Consider the following 14,959-nt stretch of genomic DNA (forward strand, 5'->3'; position numbering starts at 1 on the left):
GTGACTGGAGGAGGTGGACTGGGAGAGAGGGGAGAAACTGTGGGAGCTGAGGCTACTGTGGAAAGGGCAACAGTGGCTGAGGGAGCCAGGACTAGCCTCTGCTGGGGGCACAGGGAAAAAAGGGACCTGGATCTGGGGGACGGGGGTGTTCTGGTTGAGTGGAAGTAGTTCCAAGGCCACAGGGTAACAGCTGGGGAGGCAGAGTGAGCGGGCAAAGGCAGGCTGACAGCTGGATACAGATGTATTCTGTCAAAAGCTAGGAACAATAGAATTGTGGATATGGGGAGGTTCTAGGACATCAGGGCTTCATGGACATGCCTGCCTGGGGTCTCATCTTATCTCCTTCTGTGTGACGCATACAGGTAGAGGCTGTCACTTTCTACTTATAACAATGATATAAACGGGACCAGAGGATATAGGGTAGACACTGCACATCAAAGGAAAGGACAAACTTCATGGCATAATCAAACAGAAATCTTTTACTTCCAGAACATAAAAAATCTTAATCCTTCCAGTATACTCCTCCACAATTACCCTAATTTCATGTTTAAAAAAAAAATCTCTTCCAAGGTCATTTAAGAATAGTGACTTTGCAGATGAAATTCTGGGAAGTCCCTGAAATCCAACTGTGGTTTCTGCTTGACCTTAGCTTGACCTTTTACAGGGCCACCTACTTCAGCATGGTCCCAGGTACACAGGAAGGAAGAGTCTTCAAGGGAAGGGCTCAGTCCTTTTAAGTTTCCAAGACAGGGAAATCTGTCTAACTAGATGCATGATTCAAAGTCAATTGAGGGGTCAATTTTAGGAGCCCCTAAGGAAGAAGTAAATGAGGCAAACTTGCCTGGAAGTTAGCTGCTTAGGGGAAGCCCTCTGTTGGGGGGGGGGGCCTGCACTTGTCCTTACCAAATGCACCTGTACTTGGGGTGCCACAGCAGCACTGGAACAGCCCAGCCCATGTGTTAAAGTGAGCCGTGAGCCCTTGACTTACAGATATTCCTGCTGGGAACTTTAACAGGAGTGCTGTATATGGGACTCAGTTTGTGGGATTATAAACAACTCCAGCTTACAAAGGTTTTTCTCAGAATGAGACTTGTTTATAAATCAAGGACTTACTGCACTCAACCACCTCCATAGTAAATCTGAGAAAACAAACCTCTTCCTACATCACAGGCAGCTCAGCCCCAGAAGACTGAACCTGCCCACACTGGCCATAGACTGCCAGTGTCCATAGACAACCATCAATTCTACAGTGTGTCCTAGGACCAGCCACACAGAAGGAGGAAAACAGTTTGTTCAGAGGCATTGTACCCTCCAGTGAAAAGAGGCACCAGGCCAAACAAACCTCGAATCACCTCAAGTCCCTGTGAAATTGCTTCAATGATCCTCCCTTCTGCCAGGATTTTCCTGTGACGGGGACAGCCCCCCCATTTACCGTGCCTGGTATGGGCACCAGTACCCTAATCCTGTCTACCCTTTTCCCTCCACTGGGCCCTGACAGGGATTTGGCATCTGCCGGGGCACTAGTTCTACATTCATATCTCCTTGGCACACTGAGTCTCCTCCCATCAGTGATGGGGAAAGTACTTGTATGCACTTCCCTGTTCCTGTTGTTGTAAGAATTGTCCTGGAGCACTGAAAGCTAAGAAGTGCTGGAAAAGTAAGAGCCTTGAGAAGTAAAAACCTATTTAGCAAACATACCAGGCAAACTGCAATTAGGGGCTATAGTTTGGTGAATGCCCAGGTCAGGCTCTGTGCTCTGCAGACAAGACAGTTAAGAGCTTGGGTTCAGGAGCCACAGGGCAAAGACTCAACCTGATCCCTGTCATCACTTACTACTTGTAGGACCTTGGGCAGGCTGCTTATGACTGCAGGGCTGTCGGGGTCTGTGTCCTTGAATCCCATCTCCACGAGCTTACAGGTTCCACCCCATTGGTCAGCTGAGATCACCCAAGGCAAGCAGTTAACATGATGCCTGGGGACTCTGATCTGGGTCATGAATCCCCCCACCCCATCTGGACACTCCATCTCCACTGGCCTCCCCAGGCAGCAGGCATTCTTGTGGCTACCACCCTGCCACTGCCTGAGAGACATCTGCCTGGGTGCCTTCCTACCTGAAGGGCTTGCTGTCAGGGTCTGTGTCCTTGAATCCCATCTCCTCGAGCTTACAGCGCCGGTACAACTCATAATGCCTGGCATGTGTTTGCTCCCGCAGGTCCTCCATGTTCACACGGATCAGCATCTCCCGCAGCTTCACGAAGTCACAGTGGCTTTCATTCTCCACTGCAAAAGATAGGAAGTGAGTGATGCTCCCTTCCAAAGATGTCACTCTGAAACCCCTGAGGTCTCAGGACATCTGCAGATGCCTCACTGGCTTCACTGGCAATGTGTACAAAGACCAGCTTTCTGACGTGTACCCTGCTAATGACAATGCCTACTGCCTGCACCACACAGGTTCGAGCTCTGGAGCTTTGCAAATCCTGATCTTACCCTCCTTATCATTCTGCTAAGCAGGCACTGTGGGTCTTGCTTTGCAGTTCAGAAGCCCAGTTGTGATATGCAAACCAACCCCCAAACATAAATAGCTGGGCATAGATACAAACTCCATGTCACTTGCTCCAAAGCCACACTTTGGAACCTGTGCAGGGCAGCTTTTAAATGCCAACAGCATTCCCCTTTGACTTACCTTGGCAGCATTCACTTGGGGGACAACTTTGCCAGAGATAATGGAGAAATATATACCTTCTTATTTACAAGAAAGCTTTTTTCAGCTAATACTTTGTAGATACAACTGGTTCAAACTCCTAGGGAAGAGCTCTTTGTCCCTTTCTAGGAATGGACCCTGAATTCCTACACAGCCCAACATCTTAAGGAGCTGATTACCACCACTAGGGTGTGACAGTTACTTCTCTCTAGTGTCTAGCTGCTATCCAGTTGTTCCTTTCTTTCTGCAAACTGAAAGGACAAAGTGAAAGCATATATACTCTTCTCTATAGACTGTGTGTGTGTGTGCGCGCGCGCGCGTGCATGCGTGCGTGTGTGTATGAGACAGACAGACAGACAGACAGAGACAGAGACTGACTGTTCATCACAGGCAATTGTTACATGTCCCTTTCTCATGCTGGACATACCTTGTACCACACCCCAGGGGTACTGCCTGGCTTTTGCCATCTTGTTGCCAATCTTCACCTCTTCAGTGCTGCCAACCACTGCAAAAGGGAGATGGACCTGCCAAGCAAAAGATGATAACACTGGATATCTTCCGAAGCTTACAGAAAAGCTGCTTCTGCTCCAGCCTCCTGCAGACGTCTCTCCTGACTATACATCCAGTCATGCAGAACAGGTAATAGACTCTAGCTCACTTGATGCACTTCACATATGCTAATCCTACAGCCAAATACTGAATATCTGCTACAAGAGGCATTCCAAAGGAAAGTGCTAGATTATGAAAACGGTACAGTGCTTTAGTGATGATATGCTGACCTATGTGTGAGCACGAGGAAGATAACAGGGGACTACGAAACTAACTTTTTAGTTGTATTTACTTTTAACTCTCTTTATAGTGGAAACATATAAAATATTTTCCCATCAAATATAACTTAACTGTTTGGTAGGACTAAATTTCACTTGGCCTCAAACTTCAATTATCCCAAAATAAACAAAAAGACCAGTTATGTCGTCTTACATGCAAATTTAAAGGAAAACACATTTCGGATACTTAAAGTATATTAGGAATGAAATAAGTATGTGAATCTGCTGTAAATTTTATAAAATACACTACAGATCAAGTATTTCTGATGAGAATTTGAAATGTGAATTGACATAGCCATTAAAATAAAATACACCCTAGATTTCAAAGACCTACTTTTAAAGTATCTCAATAATTTTATATGATTACATGTTGAAACAATGGTATTTTGCATATATTAGATTAAGTTCTTAAAATTAAACTCATATTTCTTGTTTTTTTAAATGTGGCTAGCACTAAGTTTTAAAACCACACTTTTGGAGCTCATACTGCATTTCTTATTAATGGAACTACTTCCACACTTGATCACACACTTCAAGTCAGAAACATACTTTAGCTCAAAATATTGGCTCAAGCCTTACACCCACATTTATTTCAAGCAGAGATGGTATCCAAGACAACGAACTCTTTCACATTGTCTTATATGGTAGTTACGGCCACATTCAGGGGTAGAGCAGAAAACTAATTCTATGTCTTCTAATCAATATATAAGAAGAAAAAAATTTTTTCAAGCTGAAAAGAGTGTATGTAGTTTCATGTTACCCCCTGGTATCTCCTGCACTATGCAAGATATTTAATTTTCTATCTCCTCCTACTCTCTATAGGAAGAAAAGCAGGTTCTTTTTCTCAAACTCCAAGTCTAAAATTGAAATGTGGGCCAGTGAGATAGCTCAGTGGATTAAGCACTTGCTTAGGCAAACACAGGGACCGGGATTCAATCCCAGGCACCACATGCTGTGCCAGCCCCACCCCCAGGCACACTGAGCTGGCAACTAAGTCCGGACATGGTGGGGTATGCCTATAATCCCAGTACTGGGGAGGCTAAAAACAGAAGGAGCACTATAAGTCTGAGCTGTGTAGTGAGACCCTGCACATACACACACAAAATACAAATAAATAAAATTGAAATGTGTTCACTGAAGTTGAAGAGCAAAAGGGCTTTTCCAGCCAAAATTCTGGCCTAAGTGACCAACAGAAGGTCTGCACTGTGTGTAACAAAAGCAACTGCAGTGAAACTTCGACTTCCACAGAGCAGATGGCAATGCATCAGTAGGAACTGTCTGAAGGGCTAGCAGACAATGTCTGGATAAATAGCAGGACTAGTCTGTAATGTCAAAGATCCTCAGTTGCATTAATCTGACAATAAAGAGCAAAATCTCATGGGTCTTTTCCATCCCAGAAGTTTAACACAAATTTAGTTTAATTACTATGAAACATTATTTAGCAAGATGGAGTGGGATATAGTGAGAAAGGAGACAGAATTCCTTTTTATGTCTGGATCTACAGCAGGACATGCATGACATCCTGGCTGATGCTTTGGATGTGCTACAAAACATGCACACTGCTTTGCATATGTGGTGCCAATGCTCAAAGTGGGGGCATCAGTTTAAGGACCATACTGGTGGGGTTCAAATCCTCCTCCACTACCAAGACTATGCAGTCACAGGTTCTTCACCTGAAGTAGAAATAACTACCCATGAGGCTGTTTTGAGGGTTACATATAAATCCTTGACCAGTCTTTGGGAAATAGTAAATTGCTCCTAAATGTCAAAAACATCAGGTGCTACTAAAACTGTACAACTTTTAAAACTCATAGAAAAAATGTTGCGAGGGGAGATCCTACATATTATCCAGTTTACCCTGTGGAAGATTCCCTTTCACAGAATCCCTGCTACTTGGATTCAAACAGATCTGTTGCCCATCAACCCCATGGCATGAGAACTAGCTAATTAACAAGACACTTCTCCCATCACGATGGCTCTAGCAGTCATACATTTACTTCAGCACAAACTAAATCTTGCAGCTCTCTCCCCCTTGGTTTTAAAGGAGTCTGGTCAAGTCTTCCCTATGGCAGCCATCCTTTCAAATCCTTCATGTCAATTTCCCAGGAAGATTCTGCTCTTCAGCTTAAGATATATTAAATCCTAACTTCTAAAAACCAAAACTGGCCAAAACTTCTAAAAACCAAAACACCAAAGAGTGGTGTTTTTACAGAAATTATACATTCTCAAAACAAAAAATAGATGAACAAACGCAACGGAGCTCCAAGACATAGGGGATAGCAGCAGGCAGGATGGGCACTTAGTAGGGAACATTAACCTCAAAGCACACACAGAGCCATGATGGTCCACATCCTCTGTCTCCTTATACTTCCTCTCAGTGATGTAGACATTGTACCTGCAACTGTCCATTTCCCTAATGACTCGAAAATGTAGAAAAATTGTACAGAGGGAAAGGTAACAGCCAACCACCAAAGCAAAGCAGAAACAAGACCAACAGAAACATGGAGATCTCTTCTTTGTGAGCCACTGTGTGAAATGAAGCTGGGCTTGCATTTCCTTCCCAGAGACTTAAAGGAAATCAGAGATTACCCTGTGTATACCCCTGTGATAGCTGAGAAGACTGAAGCACAAGCTTGCAGGATAATGGAGCTGGACTCTTAACTAAAGACCTCAGGGCCCTATGCAATGTAGCTGCTAAGAAAAGTTCCCAGGAAAGCCACGTGCTTCCCATGTTACTCCAGGACTCACACTCATTGTCGCATTAATCTCTGCCACTGTTTCTTCATCTGTAGGAAACTGATATATTTGGACCCCATTGCTGACGAGTTCACTCATTATCTTACTCTTGAATTTATGTAGTTCATTCTTGGCAATTGTGTCTGCTTTTGCAATTATTGGAATGATGTTCACCTGTAAGACAAACATGTCCACTGTTATAATTCTAACATACAAGAAAATAGACAAGTGAATAAAACATAGCAAGCATGTGAATAAAAAACTCAAAACCTCACTGTAAAAAATATAGAAGATATTAAAAATGAGACTTCCTACTAGAAACAAGGGATAATGTTTAGTTTGCTCTCTGCACACTGATTTCTTCCTATGTGACATTAAAGGCATACTTGTAATTTCCTCTCCTGTGTTACCTCACTCTACTTTATGGAGTAAAAGGAAGTATTATTATTCTATGGCAAGTAGCAGTAACAGAGGAGTCTATTCTGTGAATAATCAAGCCCTTCCTTTAGATCCCTCCCAGCTCCTTCAGGAGCTTGCATTCTGCAGTCCTAACAGGGCACTATAAAGTTACTGTTTGTCAGAGCAGTGTAGTGTCAGCTCTATGCAGAATAAAGTTTTTTTTTCCTTCTGATTCCCTGGAAATTGCTGTAAGAAGAAAACTTAAGTATTAACCAAAACAAAAGAATTTTCACCTACTTTTAAATTTCTCAAACACCTACCAGCTAATTTCTTGAAAACAGGCTTCTACCAAATTACTTTATGCCAGCAAGGCTTTTGGTCACAGGAAAGAACTGGAATCTGTCATGAATGGCAGAAGCCTACAGTGACAGCCAGGGGCATCACACAGCAAAGGCTCCATGGTAGGACAATCTTTTCCCATTTTAAAAAACTCTTATGTTAGGATTGACTTTTTTGCCCTGTAGGTGATAAGATGCCCTGACATCTGTGATCTAAGACATGCTGAATGCCTAGCCCAGGAACATGGAGTCTTGGACAAGGGTTCTGGGGTCATGTCTACATTCCTTTGCACCTCCTTGGGATCCTGACACCCAAATCCAAAGTCCCTGATGAGACATTAGGAGCTGATATGTTGACCAGAAACCTGTTCTCCAACATACTCCACAGCACCCCTCCCAGCCCTGGCTTCCTCCAGCAGGCTGTAGATGCAAGGAAACTCCAAAGACAGTGAAGACATGTTTGGGGCAGGACCCAAGAACAGGCACGCCCCTGTGGCACTCATGGGCTATCTGTGGACACATTAAGTACTCTGTGTATACCAGCTTAGAAAAAGGAGCAGAGGTTCATATTTTCTCAGCCAAATTGATCAGAATTGATACAGCTACCAAACAATTTAATTTTAGAATCTCTCTTCTCTCATTAGCAAAATCTTGATCAACCTCTGTGAAATGACCATGTTTGCTTATCTTTTCTCTTTACTTTATAATCCTATCTTTGATAAAGACCATTTTAAGATACTACCTAACTCTATAATAATTGAGTCAACTCAAAATTTAACCTGCTTTGGTTGTGTTTTTTGATTTGTTTGTATTAATTGTTTTTGGCATTTTTTTCCTTTTCAAATCAAAAACTGTTATTTTGTAAGATATCGTCCTGGCTTAAGCAACATACTTGGACCTCACTCAGAACCCAGGTTATCTGTGGAAGACAGGTTCTCCCAAGCAAAGGGGGACATGGACTGCTTCCAAGGATGAGGCAGTTAGGGGAACAGCTCTCCCTACCCAAGATCCTACACCATCAGGACTGGGGCCCAGCTCCAGTTCCCAAGGATTACAGTGCAGTGTGAAATTCCACACCTCCACCAAACCCGATGGTTTTATAAACAAATTATACTGAAAGAGAATAAATTGGGACCTCAGGAGATGATGACCGAACAGGAGAGGAAACAGTAATTAAAATGGACCCGTACCTTACTGTCCAGCTTTTTCATGGTGACCAGGTCCAGGGACTTCAGTGAATGCCCAGTAGGAGCTATGAAGTAAAGGCAGGCATGAATCCTTGTGTCATGATAGTTGAAGAGAGAACGTTTGATCTTCAATTCTTCTTGCAGGTAGGCCTCAAACTGGGCGTCAATGTATTCCACTATCGGCTTATAGCTAGAATGCAGAACAACATTTGGCAAACACATTTTCAAATCATCAAGTTTTTGTTCTCAGATCTCTTCTGCAGTTCAGTGCAGGCCATCCCTTGAGAAGAACCACTGTGGTTCCATCCTTTCCAAAAACCAGGGCCCAGGTTCTCATCTGGAGCCTGAAGAACTCCTCAGGCTCACTTATCTCTCCTTCTTCCTCCATGGCTTTGTGTTTTCTGTCCTAGCAACAGACAAGCATGGGCCCAGACTTCAGCCCTCATTTGCCTCTGCAATTCTATCCAGGCTGACCCCTTCAGGGAACGTCTTCTTTCTCACTCTTCTTGCTGAACTCATCCTTTGTTGGACACTATATTGGGAATGGCAGCACACAGTGGTAATCTCAGCTACTGAGGAGACTGAGGCAGGAGGATCCCTCAGTAACTTAGCAAGATCCTGTCTCAAAAGGTTAAAAAAAGGGCTGGGAAGGTAGCTCAGTGTGAAGATGCTTCAGTCTCCAGCACTGTGAATGAATGAATGAATCAATCAATCAATAGAAAACAAAATCCCAGAGACTAATATATGGAGCATACTGCCTCCTCTCCCAGGGCAGCCACTTAGTTGGAAATATCACTAAGAGAGACTGTCATTGCTTCCTGCTAGGCCAACATTATGCCTTCAAATCCATCTCAATAAAGTGACTCTGATACCCTCAACCAAGTGAAGACCCAGGAATTGAAAATGGCTTGTGATCTCAGGCCATGTGCTACCACCCTCTAGGAACTTCTCCCAGCCCTCTTCCTTGCCCATTCCTCCAGAGACCAGGGACTCTGCACTCCCACAGGCCCTCTGCATACTCTAGACCTCTAGAGATGGAGGAATCTGCAGTACTATGAACTTCAAAACTCCAACATGAAAACTATAATTAAAGGCAAACCCTGTAGCCCTCTTTTCCTCACCCAATCATAGCTTGAATAGTTACATATGATTAGGTGACCATAAACATGACCATTAATAGCATATTAGGAATACATATTCAATAAATTACATGTTCCCCAAGGAGAAGCAGTAGGTTAGCTCACTATGGGAAACCCACTAATCCTTCCAGGTCTCCAAGGGGACAACTTCTCAGGAGAAACTTATTTTAGCAGCAAAGAGACCTTTTAGGGGCCCAAAGGGTTGGTTCTCCCCAACCATACTGCCTTTCTGAGCAATGATTTAAATTATATGAAAAATAAAACGCTTTCAACACTCAAATCTCTGACTTAGAAACCAAAGGCCCTGAAAGGGCACTGCAAATCTTTTATAGTAAGGATGTCAGAAGATACTCCAAAATAACCCCCAAAATAAATAATAACAAATTAATAACTGAAAACAGTCAATAAAAATATTTTGATGGCATTTTCCTTCATGATCGGATCATAATACATTGACTCAATTTAAACATGCAGAGGCTTTTTTTTTTTTCTTTTTTAAAGTAAAATATGCCTTAGCAGTTAAAAGACTGAGTCATAACAAGCAAATCCCAAAGAGGGTAAGTAGTAAGATTCTTCTTTTACTTTCCAATTTTAAAACATGGGCAAGCGTCATGCCACAATAATCCCAATTACTATGGGATAGTTACCTGGGATGTAGGTTAGAGACTTGGATTCAAGCCAGATGTCTCAGACCACAATCTAGCTTCAGTCACTGGCTAAATGACCTTGGACAAATCAATAAACCTCTCTCTCTGTGTCCCACTTTCCTCACAGGGAAATCAGACAAAACTAGTACTTCTCTCAGAAAGGACTGGCATGTAAAAGTATTATATACCTATTTCACCCATTTCATAAAACTAATATAAGCAAAAATAGATAAAAGTAGTTTGAGGTTTTAAAACACCAAACACACACGTATACACACACACACACACACACGCACGCACGCACACACACACTTTCAAGGGGTAGAAGAAAACCCAAGGCTACCCACTGGAACTCTATGCCCTCTAGATTCCCTGGTGAGGATTTTGCTTCTGCTTACATGCCCTGCATGACTGTGTAGAGAGTCCATCCATCCCTCAAGGCCTACGCGTGCCCAGGACTGACACTAAGGCAGGTGTCCTGGAATTAGTAGTCATCTTGGCACCCTTCTCAGACCATGGGAAGGAAAAGCAGTCCCATCATTTGTCCTTTATGGCTCCCCCTATTTCTGAGTTTGAGCTCTCTGCCTCTTCTCAGTAGCAGTCTAAGTAGATGTCTGCTTTCTTTTAATTTCCCTTCTTGCCTAAGGCTTTGATTCTGATCCTTCAAAGGTCATGGGAAGCACAGTATCTCTCCTTTGTTAGTAAGGAAACTTCTTACTAACTAGCTGGCTGCACAAATCTTTTGTTTTCTTCTCACATCTCAGGCCTCCTTTACCTGCCCAGAGACAGCTGGGCCCTCCTGGCAGACACTTCTTCCCAGCCTGTGGTCTCTCCAGAAAGAAAATCACATTTATTGCATCATTTCATTGACCATCTAACTGATGACAAAGTACATGTTTCTATCTCCATCCCAGATTTCTGAACTGCTTTCACTAAATTTGCTGTTCTCATTAAATTTGCTCAAAACTAAACTCTTTAACCTGCCAACAACACTCCCAGCTCCCCACATAGTTCAGCATGGTAAGTGTGCCACCGGCACAAGGCAAACTCCTATCCTATTGGAGTGGGAAACCCAAGTTACCCCAGCGACCTCCTCTCTCTAGAGTTAAGTGTGAAATTCCTTCTCGTCTTACCTTCTGTGTCATTGTAAGTAAGGGAAGCTATGTTTTCGTGGAGATCTAGCACCAAAAACAATACAATACTATGTCAAACATTTAATTATGCAAATACGGCAGCTTCCTAATGAGAAACAAACTAGCTAAATGGTTTGTACTGACTCATTATCCCAAAAATAAAACTTCTGTCCCTTCCTTTAACTGTCTCCTTTGACTTCTTATTATCTGTATTCCTGGTCAGAAGAAAGAAAACCCTTAACTCCAACTTCATCTTTGACTAGTTTCTACTTCTAAGAAAGGATACCCAGCCAGGTGCAGGTGCAGTGGCGCATGGCTGGAATCCCAGAACTAAGGAGGCTGGAGAGGGATGATTACCTTAAATTTGAAGCCAGCCTGAGCTACATAGTGAGTTCAAGGACAGTCTAGACCATATGGCTACATAGACTGTTTATTTTTTTGTTTGTATGTTTTTTTTTTAAAAAAAAAACACCTAAATATATTCTGTGTGGCCAACTGTGTGGAGGGCCACCTGAGCAGCTTTCCTTGAAAGAAGAGCAATCATCTCCATTTTGGCTAAGTCTGACCCTATTTCCTTGTATTGACATGCACAGAGCTGGCTAGGACTTCTCTTTATCCTTTCAATTGGTCTTAAGCAATGCATATTAGTCTAGCCAAGGTGCTGGGGCTAGTCTTTGAAGACAGCATGCACGTTTCCTTGATAACCCACACCTGCTGCTCTTTAGTATGAGCCCAGTTGAGACAGGATGAAGAGCCAGTGCTCCATGCTATCGGCTGGGATCAAGCCTAGAGATAGAGGCTATGACTTCCTGGGGCTTAAAAGATTACACATCAGAGCTGAAGCACTAGACCCCAACATTAAATACTATCTCAATAGTATAATGCAAATTACTTTTTTTGCATATCCTCTCTGAATATGACAGAGGTAAATGCAGGCCACTTCACCTACTTCCCACAATTCTCAGTTATTAATCCTTAAGCCACTCCTCCCTCATGACTGAATAAAACCTGGTGGTGGTCCTGGGTCGGCCTCTTTGTTCCAGAAAACCATCTTTGTGGCTGGACCTAAGGCCACCTGACTCCCCACAATTATAAATGTGCTCTAGTGTCTTCATTTTTGCTATGGGTTGCACTGGGAGTGGTGGATCAGAATTAACTTTGTGGGATTCCAATAACGTATTTTGGGGATTACAAATATAGACTTCTTGGAACAAGAGGAGGACCAGGAGAGGCTTACTACAAATTTAAACTTCTTGAGATTACAGCCATACCAACTGTGTGTGTGTTGGGGAGGGGAAAAACACATCTTTCCGCTTTTGTATAATTTCTTATTAAGACACGGGGTAGTCCTTAGTACAGGTTCGTTATTCATGTAATTCTATTAGAAAATACAATGAAATCATAGAAGTTCACCCTAAAAGTGCTAGAAAAGTTTTCTCATACAACAATATTTTCTGTCCTTTGAATCTCCCTTTTACATATTAACTACCACACCATTAGCATGACTTCCTTGTCTCTGGCTATTTATCAATCAAGACAGTTTTCCTTACCCCGTACTACCTCTGCCAGGAAGTGTAATACAAAAATTTAAAGGGTAAACAGTCTGCTTCATTACTATCATATGACTTTCATAAAGACTGGATGAGCTTGAAGATTCTCTCTCTCAGATCTACTGATCATCCATGGTTTTCAGGATCACCCTTATATAGTTCAAGAGATGCCATAGACAGCCTACCTCCCACCTCCCAAAGATAGCAAACAATTCTATTACAGCTGAAGAGCAAAAATGATTTCCCTTCCTCTCTAGACTCTTCTTTCATCCTCAAGGACTACAGACAACCAAAGTAAGAAAAGTCCTGAACAATAAAAACAGTTAAACATAACAGGAAACCTTACCAGATCTGTCTTCCTGCCTCCTTCTAACTAGCCTGGCCAGAGGCAGATAATGACACAATAATGCTGACAAGTCCAAAGCCTGCATAAATAAACTGAGACATTCTTAAACTCTTACATATATGGCAGAAAAGCTTGCCTAATTTCCAAAGTGAGTAAAAATTATCATGGTTAGAGAAAAAGCATGTCCCTTCCCATAGTCACATGCCACTGCAAAAATGCACATCTCACTTCAATTTTGTGACAGAAGCAAAGCCCATCCAAATAACTATTTTTAAACAAGTTATTTGGGTTTGTAGTCAACAGTGTCAACAATGCCTCCTGAGGAACAGGATACTGAACAATTTCAAATGCCAAAGATTATGAAACAGCTGTCAAGAAATTTTAGAAGAAAAAAAATTTGGTATCTAGGTTAGGTTAACATTATACTTCCTCTCTTCTAAGTCTCCTTGGAAACAATTATTTGACCTAAATGAGTCAGATAATTTCTTAAAGAAGAGTACAGCTGCAAAAACTAAGATCTGCATTGTACTAGCTTAGTGATTTATCACTCAGTGAAAGCCCTTAGCCCGAGGAAAGTCCCCTTTTGCAGGAAAGACAAAATTCTAGTAACAGTGCTAAGGCAATAACTCTGAGCTGAAAAAGCACAGGGAAAATCATTATTTCTTTTTTTTTTTTTTTTGCAGGGAGAGGGGAGATGGCTAAAGATTGAACCCAAGGCCTAGTGCATGCTAGGCATGTGCTCTACTGCCAAAGTACACCCTATCCCTTATTTTGAAACAGAATCTTACCAAGTTGTCTGAGCTGGCCTTGAAATCATAATCCTCCTGCATCAGCCTCCCAAGTAGTTACAGGCATGTGAGATGCCATGTCCAGTGGGCACATGTAATCTCAGCAGTCAGATGCTAGATGGAAGATATACTTATTCCTGCAGGAATCCTAAAAAGACCTGTTCTGAATCCCTCCAAAACCTCAAAGTCATATGTGGGGCTTTTCGAAGATGCCTGGTTTCTGGAGTGTGTGATGCTGGCATCAAGGATATACGATAACTAAATTAACCCACTGATTGGTTTGGCATAGTTCTGGGTAGGATTAAGCTTGCCCCACCCTGGGTGAAAGTTACCCTCTGTAGAGGTGGGTAGTCTGGATAAGATACAAGGTACAGAAAGAAGGTCACTGCTTGTCACTTGTTGCTTTCTGCTTTTGTATGAACTGCTTCTGCTCTTACACGCCCCTCTGCATACCACCCTGCCTTGGAGCCAACCAATTAAGGACTGAAGCCTCTACAAACTATAAGCTAAACCTTTCCTCCTTTTACATTGGGTGCCAAATATTGTAACAAGAAAAATACTTAAGACAAGACCCATCAGGAAATGCACAAACATGAGATTCTTGAATCCCAGCAATAATTTGTCTAGACTGAGAACTGGAAACAAGGCCTTCTCCCACATGTTCTGACATTGCAACGCTCAGACTCCCTGCCCAGCCCCTTTCACAATGCTCCTGTGCCCTTTTTCCTGTCGCCAGCATTTGCTCCTCATTTATTTTACTTGGCATGACACGTAGCCTTCTGCCAGTAACCTGTCTATCACTCCTTGCCTTCAAGGTCAAAAGTTAAGAGCACCTGCTCAGCTGCAGTGTCAGAGCTTTGCTTTTCCTGCTCCAGCACGACATACAGTGTCCACTCTAGCCACATACAAAGTAAGTCTTCCTCAAAGTGTCTAACAACCATGCCTATCAGCACACGGTGGCATCTGAGAGGCCTTCAAAATGCTTTGGAAACACAGCGAAGAGCTCAAAGCTCAAAGAATGGATTAAATACTTCTGTCACTGCTGTTGTGCTCATATTCAATCAATACATATTGATTAATCAGGGACTGTTAAAATATATCATGACAAAGCACATTTCTACATAAAAACCACTTCTACATAACACGTAGTTTTAAGATTATATATATA

At 42.5% G+C, this 14,959-nt stretch overlaps 1 protein-coding gene across 8 annotated transcripts in view; it reads right to left on the reverse strand.

Moving 5' to 3' along the window:
• The window catches only part of Sept11 (septin 11), a 101,002-nt gene that overhangs the window by 16,802 nt on the left and 69,241 nt on the right, over window positions 1-14,959 (reverse strand). For all 8 annotated transcript variants that reach the window (XM_023707663.1, XM_023707658.1, XM_023707662.1 and 5 more), the window contains exons 4-7: window positions 8,192-8,378; window positions 6,277-6,438; window positions 3,129-3,225; window positions 2,112-2,280 (exon numbers count right to left, since the gene is read on the reverse strand). In XM_023707663.1, the coding sequence (XP_023563431.1) occupies window positions 2,112-2,280; window positions 3,129-3,225; window positions 6,277-6,438; window positions 8,192-8,378 (615 nt within the window). The remainder of the gene's footprint in view (window positions 1-2,111; window positions 2,281-3,128; window positions 3,226-6,276; window positions 6,439-8,191; window positions 8,379-14,959) is intronic.

Source organism: Octodon degus, unplaced genomic scaffold (genome assembly GCF_000260255.1).
Source record: "Octodon degus isolate 3935 unplaced genomic scaffold, OctDeg1.0 scaffold00305, whole genome shotgun sequence".
Taxonomy (NCBI): Eukaryota; Metazoa; Chordata; class Mammalia; order Rodentia; family Octodontidae; genus Octodon; species Octodon degus.